Source organism: Prunus avium, chromosome 2 (genome assembly GCF_965620075.1).
Source record: "Prunus avium chromosome 2, drPruAviu1.hap1.1, whole genome shotgun sequence".
Lineage (NCBI taxonomy): Eukaryota > Viridiplantae > Streptophyta > Magnoliopsida > Rosales > Rosaceae > Prunus > Prunus avium.
The window spans coordinates 35,020,392-35,039,985 of NC_142285.1; the positions used below are offsets into that span (position 1 = coordinate 35,020,392).

At 37.4% G+C, this 19,594-nt stretch overlaps 4 protein-coding genes, 1 non-coding gene and 1 pseudogene across 7 annotated transcripts; 2 read left to right on the top strand and 4 right to left on the bottom strand.

Moving 5' to 3' along the window:
- Nucleotides 1-271: 271 nt before the first annotated feature.
- LOC110751776 (U11/U12 small nuclear ribonucleoprotein) lies at nucleotides 272-2,884 on the bottom strand. The gene is made up of 8 exons (XM_021952285.2): nucleotides 2,649-2,884; nucleotides 2,233-2,560; nucleotides 2,045-2,128; nucleotides 1,889-1,954; nucleotides 1,698-1,770; nucleotides 1,053-1,438; nucleotides 849-889; nucleotides 272-501 (listed from the first exon to the last, which is right to left on the bottom strand). Exons 1-8 carry the CDS (start codon nucleotides 2,801-2,803, stop codon nucleotides 423-425), a joined length of 1,212 nt encoding a protein of 403 aa, XP_021807977.1. The 5' UTR covers nucleotides 2,804-2,884; the 3' UTR covers nucleotides 272-422.
- A 98-nt stretch (nucleotides 2,885-2,982) lies between these two features.
- TRNAL-CAA (transfer RNA leucine (anticodon CAA)) lies at nucleotides 2,983-3,066 on the top strand. The gene has a single exon. It is a non-coding gene; the product is annotated as a tRNA-Leu (tRNA).
- An 834-nt stretch (nucleotides 3,067-3,900) lies between these two features.
- Nucleotides 3,901-6,301, bottom strand: LOC110751775 (delta(8)-fatty-acid desaturase 1 pseudogene; annotated as a pseudogene). 2 transcript variants are annotated; one of them, XR_015833612.1, is made up of 2 exons: nucleotides 5,723-6,301; nucleotides 3,901-5,512 (listed from the first exon to the last, which is right to left on the bottom strand). The product of XR_015833612.1 is annotated as a delta(8)-fatty-acid desaturase 1 pseudogene, transcript variant X2 (transcript). The 2 variants fall into 2 exon arrangements; XR_015833611.1 differs by having other exon boundaries at nucleotides 5,827-6,300.
- A 1,772-nt stretch (nucleotides 6,302-8,073) lies between these two features.
- Nucleotides 8,074-9,317, top strand: LOC110751777 (hevamine-A-like). Its single transcript, XM_021952286.2, has one exon. The coding sequence runs from the start codon at nucleotides 8,264-8,266 to the stop codon at nucleotides 9,158-9,160; it is 897 nt and encodes a 298-aa protein (XP_021807978.2). The 5' UTR covers nucleotides 8,074-8,263; the 3' UTR covers nucleotides 9,161-9,317.
- Nucleotides 9,318-10,647: 1,330 nt separating this feature from the next.
- LOC110751733 (delta(8)-fatty-acid desaturase 1-like) lies at nucleotides 10,648-12,765 on the bottom strand. Its single transcript, XM_021952237.2, has one exon. The coding sequence runs from the start codon at nucleotides 12,368-12,370 to the stop codon at nucleotides 11,027-11,029; it is 1,344 nt and encodes a 447-aa protein (XP_021807929.1). The 5' UTR covers nucleotides 12,371-12,765; the 3' UTR covers nucleotides 10,648-11,026.
- Nucleotides 12,766-16,242: 3,477 nt separating this feature from the next.
- On the bottom strand, nucleotides 16,243-18,585 carry LOC110751837 (DUF2358 family protein (DUF2358)). The gene is made up of 2 exons (XM_021952367.2): nucleotides 18,120-18,585; nucleotides 16,243-17,219 (listed from the first exon to the last, which is right to left on the bottom strand). Exons 1-2 carry the CDS (start codon nucleotides 18,464-18,466, stop codon nucleotides 16,811-16,813), a joined length of 756 nt encoding a protein of 251 aa, XP_021808059.1. The 5' UTR covers nucleotides 18,467-18,585; the 3' UTR covers nucleotides 16,243-16,810.
- Between the last annotated feature and the right edge of the window lie 1,009 nt (nucleotides 18,586-19,594).

Below are 19,594 nucleotides of genomic sequence, written 5' to 3' on the forward strand. Positions count from 1 at the left end.
GGCTATACTACTTAATATTATATTTGAATATATTAAATAGTACAGCCGGTCGGCCAATAGCCGCGCGGCTACTCTTTCTTTCACTCGTGCAAAGACATCCTGCAGATAATGCAGTATAGCCGCGCGGCTATACTGCACTATCTGCTATACTGCTCTATCTGCAGGATGTCTTTACATGAGTGGAAGAAAGAGTTTCCTAATTGACAAAATGGACAAATTAGGCTCAACGAAGAAAAATAAGGGACAATTGCTCATAAATAACTCTGACTCGTAAAGAGAACCGACATGGTTTTATCATTAAGCTACATCATCATCTGTATTACGAAGTTGAAAAAAATAATTTCTACAAGAAAAATGACCTAAATCCCAAGTCCATCTTTTTCTACAAAATCTGCCATCGGCACTGACTGATTCAAGCAGAGTCATTTAGACTGCACCAGGTAGGATGCCCATATATCATCTGCAGGAGGTGGGGGTTCAACCCAGTGTCCCGGTATGCGTCTGCACCAAATTTAACAGAACTATAAGCTGACAAATCATTTATTTAGAATCAAAGCGTATTGGGGATAAACAATGATTAAGACACTAATAATGGCGCTGGTGATGTATGCTGCAGTAGTAGATTCACAACTTAAGTGTGAAGGCCAGGCACTATTTGTAAGCGAACATCTCAACAACTCTCAGAAGTGCACTTGAGTTCATTGTCACAATTATCCTTTCCTCCCCTATTTTTTCTTATTGTCTTTTCCATTTGCAAATTAAGAGGAAATAGAAAAAGAGAAAAAAGTTGCCAAAGGCTAATTAAATGGCGCGTCATGATAAAGTAGCAGGAAATAATTCACACTCACCTTCCTCCAGGTCTTATATAGGCATCCCATGTTCTTCTCACCTGCATCCAGTACAGTCCTCATTATGATCAAAGACCAGAATAAAAGAGATGATAGTGTGCAAATGTGATCAGTTAATTAGACTTTTCTCATGTTGATAAAAATAATCAATGGCCCTTGAATAGGCAATCTACAGAACTAGGGGTATTTTGCACTTCAAGTTACCTCAATAAGGGTGCCCATATCAGTGTTGCTACCATGATAATAGTGATAAAATTCAATAGGTAAGTTTGCCACAGCATCATAAGCTCCGCTATAACCCTCTCCCTGTGAAACTTGTTTCCCAGGTTCCTTGTTAGTGACTGCACTAGAGGGCACTACATTAGTGATTGGAGTTGTCTGGTCTTTACTTTCCCTACTCTCGCCTCTATCACTGCTTTGATCTTTGGAGTCAGGTCTGAAATTCTTGGTTTTCCTAGATTGCTCAACAGTTGCTATGGCATCCTTAGCAGCATCCATGTCAGCTGCCATGATTACTTGTTGCTCCTCTTCCTCCACTGCAGCCCGTACTCTTTCAAGAAATTTATCATCCTCCTCTGGGAAAAAATGACCTGCATAAATATGCAAATAGCCATAAGTTAGACAAACACGGTAGGAAGATGATGACGATAATGCATGCTTGTGTGTAATATATTTGGTTGTATTTGGATATACATACACAAAATTTCACTCTAAATGTAGTGTCGAACAGGCACCCTAAGATGATGGTGCATGATAAAAGAACTTGATTGCCAACCTATCTACTTACACATCACAAGACATACAAGATAGCCATCCAAAAGAAAAGAAAAAACCAAAAAGACAGCAAACCTTGTTTCTTCAATTTTTCAATCCTGATGGAACGCAACTCTTGCAATTTCTCTACAATCAATACCGTCTCAAGCTGAAATATGGAATCAATTGTCAGCGCAACACATTTTCTAATTTTTTTTTAAGAGCAGCTGAGCAACATTACTAATTTATTACAAAACAAGAGCATTTGAGTTGCTTATGATTCTCACCTCAGATTCTAGTCTCTTTCTCTCTTCTTTTGCTTTAAGCTTTGCAATTTTTCCCATGTCCTCCATCTGAAAACCCACATGCCATACCTCCATTACTAATAAACAGAAGCCAAGAATGACTGAAACATATGCAGCTTAAGAGAAACATCTCAATACCTTGCGTTTAGCAATATCCTTGGCAATTTCCCTGGCTCTCCACTCATCAGCTTCTCGATCAGCTTCTTCGAATCTTTCGCGCTCCTGTGCATCACGAAGGCAATAAAAAATGCAAGCAAATTAAACCAATTAAGCACTTTCTGCATCCTAATTGGAAATGAGGAGGGAAAGGGAACAAACCAATCCACCTTTGCACTCATTTCTGCAATGCGCTTCCTCTTTGCTTTTCTCCATCGTTTATTTCTCTTGCACTTACGTATTTTATTCGATAATCGAAGTGCCGCAGATTTTTCCTCCCATGGACACATTTCATGAGTGATCGCTCTAAATGGAGCAAGCTCAACTCGCAGTTTAGCCATTAAAGCATTTGCAGCTTCCACTGAAAGGGACACTTGGGACTCCAAATTGATCCTCCTCTCTTTCAAAAATTCAGAAAACTCACTGACTGAAGCTCCATCATCATCCTCAGCTCGTTTACCATCTTTGATCAACATCACCATCTCAAGCTCTTTCTGCCTACGAATTCATTCAAAAGTTAAAATAAGTTCCAGAAAGCTTATAATCAATTTTTGAATTTAGAATGATCAAACGCTCAAACTCGTACATTGCTTTTGCTAGACGAAGAGTGTCTTGCAAGTTCTTGAGCCGCTCACGAACATTTGAGGTTTCCCAAAAAGTGCTCGTCATTGGAGGGTTGGGCGGCACCATTGGAGGCCACGGAGGTGAGGGTGCCGCAGGTTGGTATGGAATTGGATTCATGGCGACCAAAATTTGCTGAGAAAGAAACCCTAAGAGAGAGAAAAAAGGGACTGATTACCAAAAGAATCCCCAACGAACGAGAGAGAAGGTTTTACCTGTTCGCGCCGCAGGCAAGTACGATCTAAAAAGTCCTTCGTTTTGTGTTTATATATTATATGCAGTGATAAATTAACAACAAGGTCAGGATGGCCGAGTGGTCTAAGGCGCCAGACTCAAGTTCTGGTCTTCGAAAGAGGGCGTGGGTTCAAATCCCACTTCTGACATTGCTACTTCTTTTTTTATCCTTTTCGATTGGGCCAACCTTCAAAGGCTTGAAACGCTTGCCGGTAAAGATATTAAATTTTAGTCCTATTGTCTCTTTTTTTATTTGTTGTTGGAAGTCCTATTGTCTCTTTAAAAGTCAATTTGGGATGCAAATATGAATTTAAATTATGTAAACTGTTGATGAATCATATCCCCAATAGATCTACATTGGGAATAACTTTAAAGCATGAGCCTTCCCCTCTCCGAAAAAGAAGAAAAAAGCTTGAAAGATTTTTCATAGAGCATAACTGGGAATGATACGATGTGATCCGGGTGTGATAAGATTTGTAAGTCATGATGTGCAGTTGATCTATTTAAAAGGATTTGTTGATAATAGCTATCTGGTGTTGTTTTGTTCACTGCTTGGATAATGTGTTGAAGGTTACGCATTACTGCAGCTCCTCCCTTTAACATCATGCAAGGATTGCCTCCTTTCCAATTGTTAGTTAATGGCAATTTAGAACCCTGAATTATGTAACAAAAACTGTTTTTTCTTCAGTCAGAAAGACCAGTTCTCCAACACAACACCATAGAGCATGAAAGCAAAGATGGCTTCTTTAAATTGTAGCCAATAAAATGAACAAAATCAGGCAATGTCAAAATTTTCTTTCTTAATCAATCAGGGCATTTGGGAGAAGGAGAATTCGAACTTAAGATTTATTCCTTGGAGGAAACTGATTGAGAGTAGGCTTCGTATCGTATACACCAGTGGATGAAAAGGAATGCTTATGAAATTACTGAAATTAAAAGGTTACTGAATTCGTTTAGAATTGACAAAAGAACTACAAAACCAATAGACAGAGATCCATCTCCAAATTTTGTATTGGTATCCAACTTGATAATGCACATCAACAAAAATTAAATCAGTATGTTATGGAGGTCTAAACAGAGAAACATATATAAATCAAATACTGTCCAAGGCAGTGCCCAAAAAAATATCAAATAGCAATTGGAAAACCTGCTGAAAAATTTATCTCCATCCTAGATGCCCCAACTTATAAACGGATAAAGGTAATGTGGGGGCAAAATCTTGATGAGCGTCAACAAATCTCAGCCATGGGTATTAACAGCTTCCCAGGCCAAGTTCTTCGGGATTGGAAGATCCATGTCCCAAGCCTTCCGGGCAGCAGACCTTAGAAGCCTAATAGTGGTTACATTGGCATCCCAGAAGGACAAACTCTTGTAAGGCAAATTGTGCTTCTTGCACAGGTCCTTCACAGTAGGAGAAATCTTCCTAAGCTGGGAACGGGGTAGTCGGGGGAACAAATGGTGCTCAAGCTGAAACTGTAGACCACCATAGAACCAGTCCATCCAACTTGAGCAAGAAATATCCACAGTACCAGCTGTCTGCTTCTCAAACCAATCATTCCCAGTTGGTGGTCCAAGATAAGTATCTCCGGTGAAATGGTTCAAAGTGAACTGAATGTGCTGAAGTGCTGTCACTGCAAAGCTCGCAAGCACAAACATCACCCTCTCGCTCCAATTGGGCAGACATGAAACAAGGAGAGGAAACCAAGTCCAGAAAACAAGGATTCCCAATATGTTCAAACCTCTATCTGGGATGCTTCTCTTCGAGAACAATAACAAGAAGGTCTGTATAAACAAGTTAACCCTTCCAACAATCATGATCGGATAATATGTAAAATGCTGGTGGCTGACTAAAAATCTAGCCACAGGGTCAAAGGTTAGCTCTCTTCCATAAAAGACTGATGTTATTGAATGAAAGAATTTTGTGGACACTGCAAAGACTGGCATGTGTTGAAGATCAGGATCATAATCAAGGCTGTTGCAGGCAATATGGTGGGCATTGTGAGTCCATTTCCACCAAGCAATACTGATCCCAGTAAGGCAATTTCCAGCCACAAACTGAGCCATTCTGTTGTAGGTCCGGCTCGACATGACCTGGTAATGGCCAGAGTCATGACCCATATAGGCAGCCTGAACCCAGAGGACCCCCAACAACAAACCACAACCCAAATGGACCAACACACTCTCAGACTTCAACACACCATAGACAACAAGGGAAAGCATTACCACAAGACTTATCACAGAGTAAAGAGCCCCATGCCCTTTGTTTTCAAACAAACCCAATTGGTTAAACTCTGAAGCAAGTTTCCTATAGTCCTTGGACACCTCTGAGATCTGGAAATCTTTTAGATAATAACCAGTAAAGAATTTTCCCAGGTACTGCCATGCGGAGGCAGGATGGTATGCTATGAATCCATCAGTGACATCTTGGCCAGCCATATTGATGAGAACGGCTTCCCCACCTGGGTGATCTTTGGCCCAATCAGAGACATTGTAAACCTTACCCTTGATGGAGATCCACAAGTCCCCAGGCTGCTTGTGCAGCTTCAGCTGCTCAACAGTAATGTACTTCCTCTCACCCTCCATTATGGCTCAACCCTACAAAATGGCAATTCAACAATAAGATTGCCAACAAAAAGATCCACAGATAGATCGGCCAACATAAACAAATCAAACCAAGACAACCCTTTTGGATCTCGGTTTGATATGCACTCGTAAACAAACAATTAGAGCAAAATAGAGCAAAACTTTGCAGTTTAAGGCCAAATAAAGAAGAAAATACAGACAAATGAAGGTGAAAGATTGAACCTTTCTTCTAGATTCAAACGCAAACAAATAGTTGGAACAAAATACTAAAGTTACAAGGCAAATGAAGAAGAAATATAGACAAAAAATAAGGTGAAAGATTGAACCTTTCTTCAATAGTCAGTCAACTCACACGCTCCCAACAAAATATCTTCCTGACTTTCCAATCAATAAGACTAAATTATGAAATGGGTTTAGACCACTTTCCAAATTTCCTCGACTGCCCCAGCTTTTGGTTTTCAGACTTTTCAAAACCGCCCCCAGGATATTTTTGAGCTTCTGCTTCTGCGTTAGAGCGGTAATGTGAGTATATCCAAAGAAACCCACCGAGAGAGAGAGAGAGAGAGAGAGAGCAACGATTTAAAATCGGCCTCGTATACAACGACGCGCTGTTGTTATCATTTGGTGTGCAAGTTGAATTTTCGCCACACCTGGTATCGTTGACCGGTCAACGGCGGTAAAATATCGGGGAAAGTTGAGCGCGTTATACGACCGTCGGGCCGGCTCAGGAAGGATCTGAAGAGATATGTGCGACTTCTTGAGTCGAGAATAACATGTAAAGTGGAACTTATATGCTTTTGCATTTCTCGACTATGCTAAGTTACATAAAAGAATTGTACATTAAGAGAGACTTGAGGACTTGTGCAAGAGGCCCCCTGAGATGAAAATGACATGGATGTGATGGCAGATGTGTTAGGTTTTATTTTTATTTTTTTCAAGAAAAATTTAACGGCGAAGCTTCGCCCTAAGAAATTGATTTAAAGTTTCGTAAATTTAGTGGTAAGTAGCATTTAATTTTATGTCCAATACTAAGGTAACGTACTTGACTCTAGTGGGTCGAGCCTGGTCCCATGATTGGGCCATATTCAACTTGCATGAATTGTTGGCTTGTGAGATAAACACTTGTGTGAATTTGAACCACAAATTCAAGTAAAATTCATCTTATCAAATTTAGACTTCTTTAAAATAAAAAAATTATAAATAGCACTTAGAGAAATGCCAACCACAGAAAAGCTAATTACACATCTTTTTGAAATAAAGCCATGGAGATTCAAGAATCATTGGTAATTTGATATTAGGGTTTGGCATTTTATTGGATATTCAGATTTTAGAAATTTGCTTATCTTTTTGTTTTTGTTTTTCTGTCAAAGAGACATTTTCTTATCTGGCCTTGGATGGAATCACATGCCCCTGTGCTGTTGTTTGTGGGCCATCATTGCTATTTAACTCTTACTACCAAACAGAGTGCTGGGGTAGTGGGGAAGCATCAATATCTAGAAATTTAATTGTTTTTTTTTTTTTTGTTCAAGATTAAATGATTATTCATTATTATTAAAGGTGTTACAAGGGCCAGTAATGGACAACAGCACATGGCAAATGTATTATTGGCCTTGAATTTGTCATGCCTTTTTTTTTACGGTGGTTTTTTATTGAGAGAAGCGATAATGTACTAAAGTTACATACTACACGAATGTTATGACTTAGAACCTAATTTGTGTATGACTCGAACTTAGAACCTTACTTAGATGAACAATTACTCGAAAGTGGATTCTTTGCACTGTATATGCCATTTGTGTCAAGCGAACACCATCATATTAAATAAATAAACAAAAGAGGGGGTTTAAATAAAATATGACAACATAAGACGAATGAACTGTTAAGGCACAACACAACCTCAATGCATGTCGTGAGCTATTTGTCACATAGCCAAAAATATGCATTCAAAGCATGTAGAAATCAGAACCCATTTCTGTGTAAAAGAAACACTGGAAAAAGAGAAGAGGAGAGATTCATATAACATTGGTCTTGTTTTTTTGTAGAAACTGTGGATTGTTACGTGACTGAGAGTTAAAATACATGCCCCAATTAATCATGTAAAGTCAATTTCCTTTTCTCTTTTATTGTGGTAATTTGTGATGATTTGCAGATTGTGATCTGCAACTCATTTTGCACAAAAAAGTGGAGACAAAAATTTTGGTGAAAACTACATGGGACCTAAATGTGCACTCAATATTTTAGAGGACGTGGAAATCCCATTTTAATTTTGTCTAATTAAGTAGTTCTCTACGTTAATCCCCCACCATTTTACACTATTCACAATTAGACATATAAAAGAGAATGAAAAATAAGTAAAATAGCGATTTTTATGCTCTTACTTTGTCCGTTTGCACTCTCTATGTTTTTATGTTTTGATAATCTTTTCGTTTACATAATTTTCAAAGCATAAAAATAAAAAAGAGGAGTTCAAATGGATAAAATGGAAGTGTGAAAATGCTACATAAGATGTCTCAAATATGTGAGGATGTGGTCTAGTATGCCGTGTGCGTTAATCCACAGCCATTGATAATTTGATACAAAGGAATTCAGGGGAGAAACAAAGTGACTTCTCAGCCACGCACTCTTCCACAAAAGCACAGGGTGTTGCCATCAGAATGGGGATAATTTTCTCCTATAAAAAGATCTGTTTATCAAAATACTACAAGCAAGCAGTAACAAGAAAAAATATTGCAGCTACTAGCTAAGCATACATTATTCTAGTGTATAATGGCACCAAAGTTAGCAATTTCCGTAGCATTTCTCATTTCAGTAAGCCTAGCAGTACAATTTGGAGCTGATGCTGCAGGCATTGCCATCTACTGGGGTCAAAATGGGAATGAAGGTACCTTGGAGGAAACTTGTGCCACCGGCAACTTTGAATTTGTGAACCTAGCTTTTCTTCCAACCTTTGGAAATGGCCAGACCCCCATGATCAATCTAGCTGGACACTGTGATCCCTACACTAATGGCTGCACTGGCTTGAGCTCTGACATTAAATCATGCCAAGCAAAAGGGGTCAAGGTCATTCTTTCAATTGGAGGAGGAGCAGGGAGCTACTACCTCACATCTAAAGAGGATGCTAGGCAAGTTGCTACTTACTTATGGAACAATTTCTTGGGGGGAAGCTCTTCATCTCGCCCACTGGGTGACGCTGTTTTGGATGGAATTGATTTCGACATTGAAGGAGGAACAAACCTACATTGGGATGACCTTGCAAGGTACCTCTCTGCATATAGTAAACAAGGTAAGAAAGTTTATTTAACTGCAGCTCCTCAGTGCCCTTTTCCAGATGCTTGGGTTGGGGGTGCCCTCAAGACAGGCCTTTTTGACAATGTTTGGGTCCAATTCTACAACAACCCACCTTGCCAATACTCCTCTGGGGATCTTAGCAACCTTGAAAATGCATGGAAGCAGTGGATTTCAGATATTCCAGCTACCAAGATATTCCTAGGACTACCAGCCGCCCCTGCAGCTGCTGGAAGTGGCTTCATTCCTGTGGCTGATCTCACTTCTAAAGTGCTTCCAGCAATTAAAGGTTCTCCCAAGTATGGAGGGGTCATGCTGTGGTCCAAGTATTATGATGATCAAACTAAATATAGCTCTTCCATCAAGAGCAGTGTCTAAATTAAATTCTGAATCAGAGACAACTTTAGTTGTCCTTGATGTTTGTGTAATTCTTACATATATCAGTATTATGCATAAATACATATAGAAACATCGTGTGTTCTTGATACTTATTTTCTTCATTTTCTCAACTAAACTATGCAAAAGGCTTATAACTTGAGTGGTTGAGAGCATTTACTTCTACACCCAAAAACCCGGACTTCAATTCCTTCTCCCCATTATAGTTTGTATAAAAAAAACACTAGAGTCCGTATATAGAAGTCCAAATTACAGTCATAGATATGCATTGAAAAAGTTTTCCAAAGTCCAGGAATGTTGAAATCTTACATATGATACCGTGCCACAATAATTATTATTGACTTTTGAAAAAGTATTGCCAGTGCAAAGAGATTCATATGTTTACTAAATCTTGTACATACAGAAAAAAGGGGAGAAGGTCCAAAGAAGAAGGTTAGAGAGAAGATTGCTAGCATTTCTCCAACCAAGAAATAATCAAATGGTTATCCCTATATGTAATTTCTTGGTATTGAGCATAATTCAAAAGGGGAACAAATTTGACATCCGAGCCATTTGAAGCTGTTTTTACCACAAGTTTTTTTTATTAGGATGAACCAAAATTTACAAAGCTGTGCCGAAGCTTTGATACAAAATAGAGCACTGGAAAGCGACATTTTGTCAATCATTTGAGCAGAATCACGAAACCAAGTAACATTGTCCGGTTTGCCCTTCAGTCAGATCAGATGGAAATTTCTCCACTAACAGAGCATGAAAGCGAAAGATGGCCTGCATAAATTGTGGCCTACAATGAATAAAATCTAGTACAATACAAACTTTTCCTTTTTTCTTTTTTTAAAATTAGAGAGATTTACTATTATACTCACCATATGAGTCTAAATTATAAAAAGAAAAATCCTATATAAAATGAATTAAATGATGTAGAGTTTATCTATATTATTAGTGCTAAGAATGGGTATATGACTAAATATCTTTTTAAATTAATGTAGAACATTAAGAAAAGGAAATTGAACTTGGAATCTTTCTTTGGAAGAGAGATTTTAGTGATAATTACTAATTAGCCCTTGGGAAATAGGCAACCTTGCCGTCTGCTGAGGCAATGCCTGCACCACAATTCATAGTACATTTTTCTTTGTTTGCATTATTTTGGAGGGGCCCGGGGTGTCGCATCTGGGGTGGGTGAGATGGTATGCACTCTGAGAGAGCTTGAGGGAGCCGAAAAACTTATATCAAACGGCATGTTATACCATTTTGAAAAATTATAACGCGTGATATGAAGTGATTGGTAGAGAATAACAAACAGTGTTATATCATCACACATTGACTAATTCACTTATCCCAAATTTCTTTTTTGTTGTCCTTTTGCCTCTGTTCATGCTGTTTATGGTTGACTGGAGACTAGAGACTGGAGATATGAATATTCAGTAGGCATATATACTAGTGAAAGTAAAAGAATTGGACAAGAAAACACATAAATAAATTGGGAATGAATTTGCCTTTCATCAAACTAGTATCTGTAATATTACAAAAGGCCTACCAAATCAACAAACACAGAGTTGCATGGAGATACATCTCTATATAATCTGTATTAAAATAAAAAACATAAAACTGCAAATCAACCAAAAGTTAATACCTTTGTATACTGCAAGTTTAGACACAGAAAACATACTGAAATCATAGATTACAGAAGAGAAATGCCAAAGGAAAAAAGATATGAAATCTCAATTGACAAAACCCAGCTGATCGATTAATCATCTTCATCCTAGATCCCCCAAAGTTGTATTGTATAATAAGAGAAAGGCAATGACTGTGGGTGGGGCAGTTAATATATTTGACAAGCCTCAGAAAATCTCAGCCATGGGTATTCAGAGCTTCCCAGACTAAGTTCTTTGGGACAGGATTGGACAGGTCCCTGGCCTGCAGGGCAGCAGTCCTTAGAGTCCTAAGGGTGGACAGATTGGCCTCCCAGAAGGACAAGCTCCTGTAGGGCAAATTGTGCTTTTTGCATAGTTCTTTTACAGTAGGGGAAATCGTCCTCAGCTGGCAACGAGGCAACCTGGGAAACAAATGGTGCTCAAGCTGAAATTGCAGGCCACCAAAGAACCAATCCATCCGAGTTGAGCAAGAAATATCCAAAGTCCCCGCTGCTTGCTTCTCAAACCAATCATTTGATGTGGGTGGTCCAAGATATGTATCTCCTGAGAAATGGTTCAAGGTGAATTGGATGTGCTGAAGTGCTGTCACTGTAAAGCTGGCCAGCACAAACATCACCCTCTCACTCCAAGTGGGCAGGCAAGAAACAAGGAGAGGAAACCAAGTCCAGAAAACAAGGATCCCCATTATGTTCAAAGTTCTGTTTGGGACACTACTCCTTGAGAACAATAACAAGAATGTTTGTATGAACAAGTTAACCCTTCCAACCACCATGACTGGGTAATATGTAAAATGCTGGTAGCTGATTAAAAATCTAGCCACAGGATCAAACTTCAACTCCCTACCATAAAAGATTGATGTGATTGAATTAAAGAATTTTGTGGACACTGCAAAGACTGGAATGTGCTGGAGATCAGGATCATAATCAAGGCTGTTGCAGGCAATGTGGTGAGCATTGTGAGTCCATTTCCACCAAGCAATGCTGATCCCAGTAAGGCAATTCCCAGCCAGAATCTGAGCAATGTCGTTGCACTTTCTGCTTGACATGATTTGGTAATGGCCAGAATCATGACCAATATAAGCACCCTCAATCCAGAGCGCCCCCAACATCATACCACAAACCAAATGGACCAAAACACTCTCAGATTTCAACACACCATACACAACAAGGTGAAGCAGGGTTGTAATGATCAGAATAGAATACAGAGCACCATGCCCTTTCTTTTCAAACAAACCCAGTTTGGAAAACTCAGAGGCCATCCTCCTATAGTCCTTGGATACCTCAGAGACCTTGAAATCTTTTAGATAAAACCCAGTGAATAATTTGCCCAGGTACTGCCATGCAGTGCCAGGATGGTATGCTATGAATGCATCAGTGACATCTTGGCCAGCCAAATTGAAGAGAATTGTATCCCCACCAGGGTGTTCCTTGGCCCAATCAGAGACATTGTATACCTTACCCTGGATAGAGATCCACAAGTCCCCTGGCTTGTTGTGCTCCTTCAGCTCCTCACACGTAATGTATTTCCTCTCTCCCTCCATTGCAGACCAAACCCAACAACAACAACAACAACAACAATGAGAATAACAAGAACAAAAGATTCACAAGAGAGAATGATCAATGACAACAACAAAAAAAACTCTCACAAATCAAACTGAGATATCCCTTTGCTCGTGGGGTTTGTTTTTCTTTCAAAGAAAAAAAACAACCCTGTTAAACATGGGATATCCTCAGATTTGATTTGGCTTTTTGGATCTGTTTCAAACTCTAGCTCTATCTCAATCTCTCTCTCTTTCTCTCTATTTTCTGATTTTTTTCTCCCAGTGTTATCCTTTTTCTACCATGATTGTTTATATGAGATTTTGTATGGAACTAGGACAGGTTGAGAGGTTTGAGAGGTGGAGTTTTGTTCTGTCCAGCGAGCCATGCGGTCCAACGTCCATACCATATCAGAAAGTTTAATATGATACGGACACGTCGGCACACGACCCCACATTTATAACCAAATCCTCTAAATTTACAAAAACCCTAGTGCACGTGATGGACACGTGATTTCAGCGGTTCCAGCAGAGCCTCTCCTTCCTTAACCAATTTTGAGCCTTGGGTTTATTTACGTTAGCGGTTTTTTTTTTTTAGTTGCTTTAATTTTAGAGATTTTTTTTGGGTTTGTGATGGTTTGGTTTGGAATGCGCGCCGAGGCTCGCGGCTCACACGTTTACGCGTAGCGGGAGAAGACAACGAGACGTTGTTTTAAGCACAGCCGAGGACTTTGGTAACGGCACAGAGCGCACCACGTCTTTCTTGCACGCTGCACCTGTAAAGCAACTTGCAAATAAAAGTTTTTTTTTTGGTTGGAAAAATAGGACCAATTATTTATAGGATTTATTTGTTTTCTTAATTTCTATAGAGTTTTGGTTTCTTTACAGTTTGAGAGGATTTTGCCTATATTCCTAGGAAAATATAATTTGTTAGAGAATAGACACTTTTGGTGGTTCAAGTTCAAGATATTTTTGTGTCGGCACCTAATGCTTAGCAAAGGCATAATGTGGGCCATCTAAGTGAAAAATAATTCAAACCCAAAAGATATTTTTCCCAAAGTCTTCAGTCTTCAACAATTAAAAACACTTCAAATTAGTACAAATTTTTTATTCAGGACATTGAAAAATGTACGTTCAATGTTATAATATTTTTCCAACCGAGGATATTTATCAGGATGTCTTTATCTGCTTTTTGTCTGTCGACACAAGCGATAAGGAGGGAGAGGGGAATTGAACTTTGAGCCTGAAATGCAAAAATATATGTTCTTAATCATTTGAGCTACAAGCTCTTGCAAGATATCTTTATTTTTTGACCATCAATTCCAATTTAATTACAATTAAATTTGTATAATCTAAAATCTGTAATCTAATATACAATTAAATTTCAATATCCTTGGTTGGATTTTTTTTTTCAACACTCTAAAATCAACATCCAATCTAATTAAGTTGGATTTTTAAAATCATAATTTGAATTAGTTTGATTTGATTTGGTTTTATGTGTTATTTTTTCTTCAATTTTTATTAATCATTAATTTGCAATGGATGCATGGACGAGTTAACAATGTTTTATTTATGTAAAAGGCTTGTTGCTCAAGTGATCAAAAGTAATTACAAATACCCTCAAAGTCTTAAGTTTGATTCCCTTAAAGAATAAAATAAAAAACTCTCATTTCTAGATACAAACAAATTTATGAAGAAATCTCCATATACATTACTTTTATATAGTTATTGTACAAAAACGTGGCAGCTTTCATGTGTTACCTATATTTGGAAACTTCGCGGCACTTTCTTGCCGAATATAGTAACATATATATATATAGTCATCTGAAAGCAAATGTACAATATTCCAAACTATACGTTTTCTTAATATAAAACTACACGTTAAATGGGGGAAACCATGTTCGGCAAGTCATCTTGACATCGAAGTAACCAATGCCATGTTTGGCAAATGGGCAGCTAATAAGATTATAAGTGGACAGAGTCCACGAAAGCTACATATTTGTTTCTTACTTTAAGTGAAAGCTACGTATTGTCACTTTGGCCAACACTTTACCCTTTACGGGCCGATCCGGTGTGAGTGGGGATTAGTCTGGGTTGTAGTTAAGGCTTAAAGGTGTCACCCATAATTAGGGCCCATCCAGAACCACCTCATGGTTCAGACCAAAAAAAGCTACATATTGTTAATCTAAACATACTGTTAATCCATCATCCGAAATGACAAGGATTGACAAGGAAATAAGTTAATGTGAGGTTTGCATTTTCTTTCATAAAAACGATTTTACAATTAAAAAAAGTTAATAGCTTGCTCCTGTACAGATGATTATATATCATTTATGAGATATTTAGTCATATACCCATCCTTACCACTAATAATATAGATTAACCCTACACCATTTAATTTTTATAAACAAACCCAAAAAATGACAGTTGACCATATTGAATTTTATTTTGATTATTAAATTACTTTGATGCTCTATTGAGTGTTTTGAGTTTTTTTTAATGAGGTTTTGAAGTTAGGCTTGTTTTAATAAATTGATGGCAATTTTGCAATTTATAAGAAGTTAAAAGTCTCTCTGATATATTGTAAATGGACTTTTGGTGTATTTCTAAAGTTTATTTTATATAATTTTTTTTTAATAATTTATGTCTCCTATATTTGATATAATAGTGAATTTCCAATCATTCATCTCATGTACATATCATTAAAAATTCCATACCAATTAGCTTTTTTGTCGAATCAGACCTACCTTTAACAACCCTGCACTTTAGGTACCTGCATCACGCTTTCAGGGTCTTGCCTTCTTTTGAAGAGTTGTTGACTCTTCATTTATTAGATTATTTTTGTTTTCCATTTCTCCACACATCTCTCAATTCGTATTTTTCATAATACACTCAAGGACGAAACTAGGAATTTTACAAGACTAACTAAAGTTATTAGCTTAAAATCTAATTATTATTATTTTTTGGGTACTTACAGTTTCTATAGTCTTTATAGAAATAAAAATAAAAATTAAATCATATAAACTGCGCTAGTTCATAGGTCCATTGACTGATTTTCAATAAATTTTAACATAAATCAAATAGAGTTTAGCACCACAATGGTAAACACATATGATCAAAATGAAAATATGTTCAACAACACAATTAAAAGTGAACCTATTTTAATGTGTATTTTTATTGCTATCCTTTAACTAAATTTATAAAGAATTGAACTTTGTTGGGCTTTATTAAGTTAATATATACTGGACTAATATTGAGAACAAGTTAAATATATAAATTATATATTTTTTTCCCTGAAAAACCTCACTGGGCTGGGCTGTAACCCTTAGTGTAGTTCCACCCTTGAATACACTTGGAAGCAAATTGAAACTACTATTTCTATGTGCTTACCCCAAGAGAAATTTTTTTTGTCTCAATGCTAATTTTTCCCTGCATTCCATAGTAGGATTAGGATATTTGTTGCCAGGCCCATCACATACGTGTTGATAACCACGTCTATGAGTTTTGATACTCACCACATAAATCGCGAAGTTTTTCCTGATGGACAGAAAAAATCGCCAGTTTTTCACTTCTTTTTTTGGCAAGCAGATGCTACCTGGAGGGTCCAACATGTTCCAATGTCAACAATTTTATTTTTATTTTTGGTGAAAAGGTTCTATCTTTCATGTAAATTTGTTGGCTCAACAAGTTCAAGTTATCAGTTTTCGGCATATCTTTCGTGAAACAAATTTGATGCCAGATGCTTTGGCGAATGTTGGACATAAGCATGCTCAGCCGCACATTTGGTTCACTAATCTTCCTTTCAATGTCGAAAAATAAAATAAAAATCATGTGAATTCATTTTCACAAACCATACACAACTTTATCAACATTGATGACACATCTAATTTTCATATGGATTGGTGAAAGAAAGAACCCATCCTGGTTCCAAACCAGAGCATTTCGACAAAACTGACAAAACTATAGCACCCTCAGAGGGCTTGGTATATCTGGCCCTGTGATGGGGTAGCCCCCTCCCCCTAAACTTTTCTTCATTAAAAGAAAAGTACTAAATAACCCTTTCTTCAAACAGCTTCTTCTACAGTCAAAATATCCAAAAAAGTGTCATGGGCTCATGGCAGTTGCCACTGGTGCTCAGTTTTCTATAATATGATATTACAATAAGATACATTATTGGGGAACTTGCAGTCATCTCACACTATACAAAGTATACAAGGGTTGTACAAAAGTCTAGTTGAACTCAGAATCTTAGTAGCTTTTACTGATTAGTACAATCTATAGTTGCTAGAGCTAGTTATTGACCTGAAGTCTGGTAGTACCTTTGTCAATTTGGGCAACATGTTGTGATCTGAACCAACTTTTTTGTCATTGAAGAAGAAGATGCCAAGCTCTTGCTCAATATGTACTCTCAACTATAGCACAGCATACACCAAAATTTTGACATCAACATGTTCTCTTTGAGGATGAAGATGAAGTTTCAAAATAGGTTGGCCTTGGGGTTGAGGGGCAGCCAAGAGATTGTATTATATCCGCTACAGCCAGAACTTGAAACTTAGGAGGAGAATTGAGAGCAGTGTTATCAACGCGATGCTCAAAGATCTTCCCTTTCTTGTCAAGTTTGTACTCAGAGGTTCCATCAAATCGACCACGACTATCCCAAGGGACTCGTGGAATGCCATGGACAGTCCAGCGAACCATTATTACATTGTCCATGGGCTGCCATACGCTAATGACATCAACCCACAAGGCCTTGAAAAACATCTTTCCATGGAAACGCAGTGCCCAAAATATAGACTTGTAATTCTCAATGCCCATAAATGTATTGATCGGATCTTTAAATGTGATATCGTTCCTATACAGAATACAGAGCAAATATTAGCATACTCTACAGCAAAATCCCATGTAATATACAGAAGCTTTTATGGGGAACAACATTATGAACATCACTCACGTTTACAAAAGAGCTAAAAGAAATGGGAAGGCAATACATGCATTAAAAGTACAAGGCAACTGAATACCACATTCGTGCTGCATATTCATGCACATAGATTACTCTATAGCCATCAAAAAGTACTGGCAATCTAAAGCATATGCACAACACATAACTTAGATTCCAACATCTTGTTTCAATTTACATATACATCACTATGGAGGCATCCTCTGACAGAAATAAATAATTAAATAAACATCATTGAAGCCAACCCCTAATATACTGACAATATTGTAGCCAAACCCAACTAAAGCATACCTGAGCTCCTTCCGGAGACCAAATTTCGTCAGACATACAGGGTCAAAATTCCTAAGTTAACATATATAGGGGGTAACCAATGATATTACAACCTAAAGTTATAATGGGTAAATGAAATCAACTATCAATATACAAACTACCACAGTCAATCTAAGCAATAGAATTGAACTATAACCATGAACACATACCATCATGTTGAAATCTTCAAAAAGACTTGAGCCTCAGTTGGAGTAACATTTCGATTGCAACTTAAATTTTCTTACTCTCATGTCACAAACTACAGAAAGCACTCAAAGTTTTGATTTTTCTCAACCTTTCCTAGGCAATCAAACAGAAGGTACTGCAAAAGCAATGAAATTGAAACTCATAGATTGCTTAATTGAGAAATTTCTCAATTAAAACATATAACAAAACAACAAACAACATGAAATTCAACAGCTTTCTTTCTTACCCTACATTTCTCAGCAACCAAACAAAGAGTAAATGCAATAACAAAGAGCAAACCTGTAAATATCGAAGCTAGGCTCTCTGTAAAAGAGCTCAGGAAACTCCTCTCTCACAGTCCGAATCGCATAGCCCATATTCACATAGTAATTCTGCTTCTCTTCCTCTTCTTTGCTCGGCTTCGAACCTCGCTTCACTGGAGCTGAGAACTGGCCATACAACCTCACATTCTGATCCAATTCCGACATCTTCACCGTACAATCTTTAACTCTGGAGCAAACCCTGACCGTCGCCCTAGACTTAACCTCAAATTTCTCATTGTTCGTCAAGATTTTAAACCTTTTAAGGCTAGGGTTAGGGTGACAAAGGACTCTGGATATTTCTGGTGAAGGAATGAGAATCACCATCGGAAATTTTCAGCACAAAGTGACTTCAAGGCTTAGAGAAGGCAAGAAAATGCCATTTTTCTCGAGAAAGAGGACGAGAAAGTTTGTAACATTAGGGATTTTATTGGCTGAAGAGAAAACGGAAAATCTGTTTGGATAATATTAAGTTTTGTTTTGGATAAATTGGAATTATCGGTTAATTAAAATGACTAAAATATGTGATTGGTCGTTGGTACACACGTGCTATGCAGCTATGCTACAAATTATTATTTTTAGCATCTTTTCTATTGAGGGGCGATAATTAGGAGTGGCCACGGGTCTGGATTGGATCGGTTTCGCCTCAAAATTATAGTTGAACCAATTATAATATGACTGTTTGATTTGGTTTGATTTGGTTTGATTTGGATAAAAGTTATAAAAAAAACCAAACCAAACCAAATCAATTTAAGACGGTTTGGTTCGGCTGGTTTGGGCCTTAACCCAATTCTCTTTCATTTTGCATTTTTTCAACATTGTTAACCCAATTGTAACCAACAAATTCACAACTTGCTTCATACATAAATCATTTTATAGAGTACGAAACCATCCTAAAGCTCAAAATGTCATAGAACTTTATATTTCACTAACTAATATAGCTCAATTCAAATATTCATATATAGTTATTAACTAATTAGAGTATTACACATGTAAAATAAAATATAAATAAATAAGTAAATATACACATAAACGGTTCAGTTTAGTTTAGGCTAGTTTACAAAAGCTCAAAACCAAATCAAACCATATACAATCCGGTTCGGTTTTTAAATTATTTGACTTTTTCTTGATAAAAAAAACCAAACCAGTAATTATGATTTGGTTCGGCCCGTTTCATCGGTTCGGCCGAATTGATACCCACCCCTAGTGATAATATATTAGACTCACACATACTCGAACTCATGATCTTGTCTGATATGGCAACCATGGGTAAAAATTTCTCAGTTTGACCTGAGCACGATCTGGAGAAAATCACATTCGAAAATAATTTTTCTAAAATCCCTTTCAACCGCCATAATTTCCCTGAATCTAGTCCAATAACATCAAAGACAAAAACTAGCCGCTAACCCGCATGACTCTCTTAAAGAGACTAAGAACACCCAACAAACTCAACTA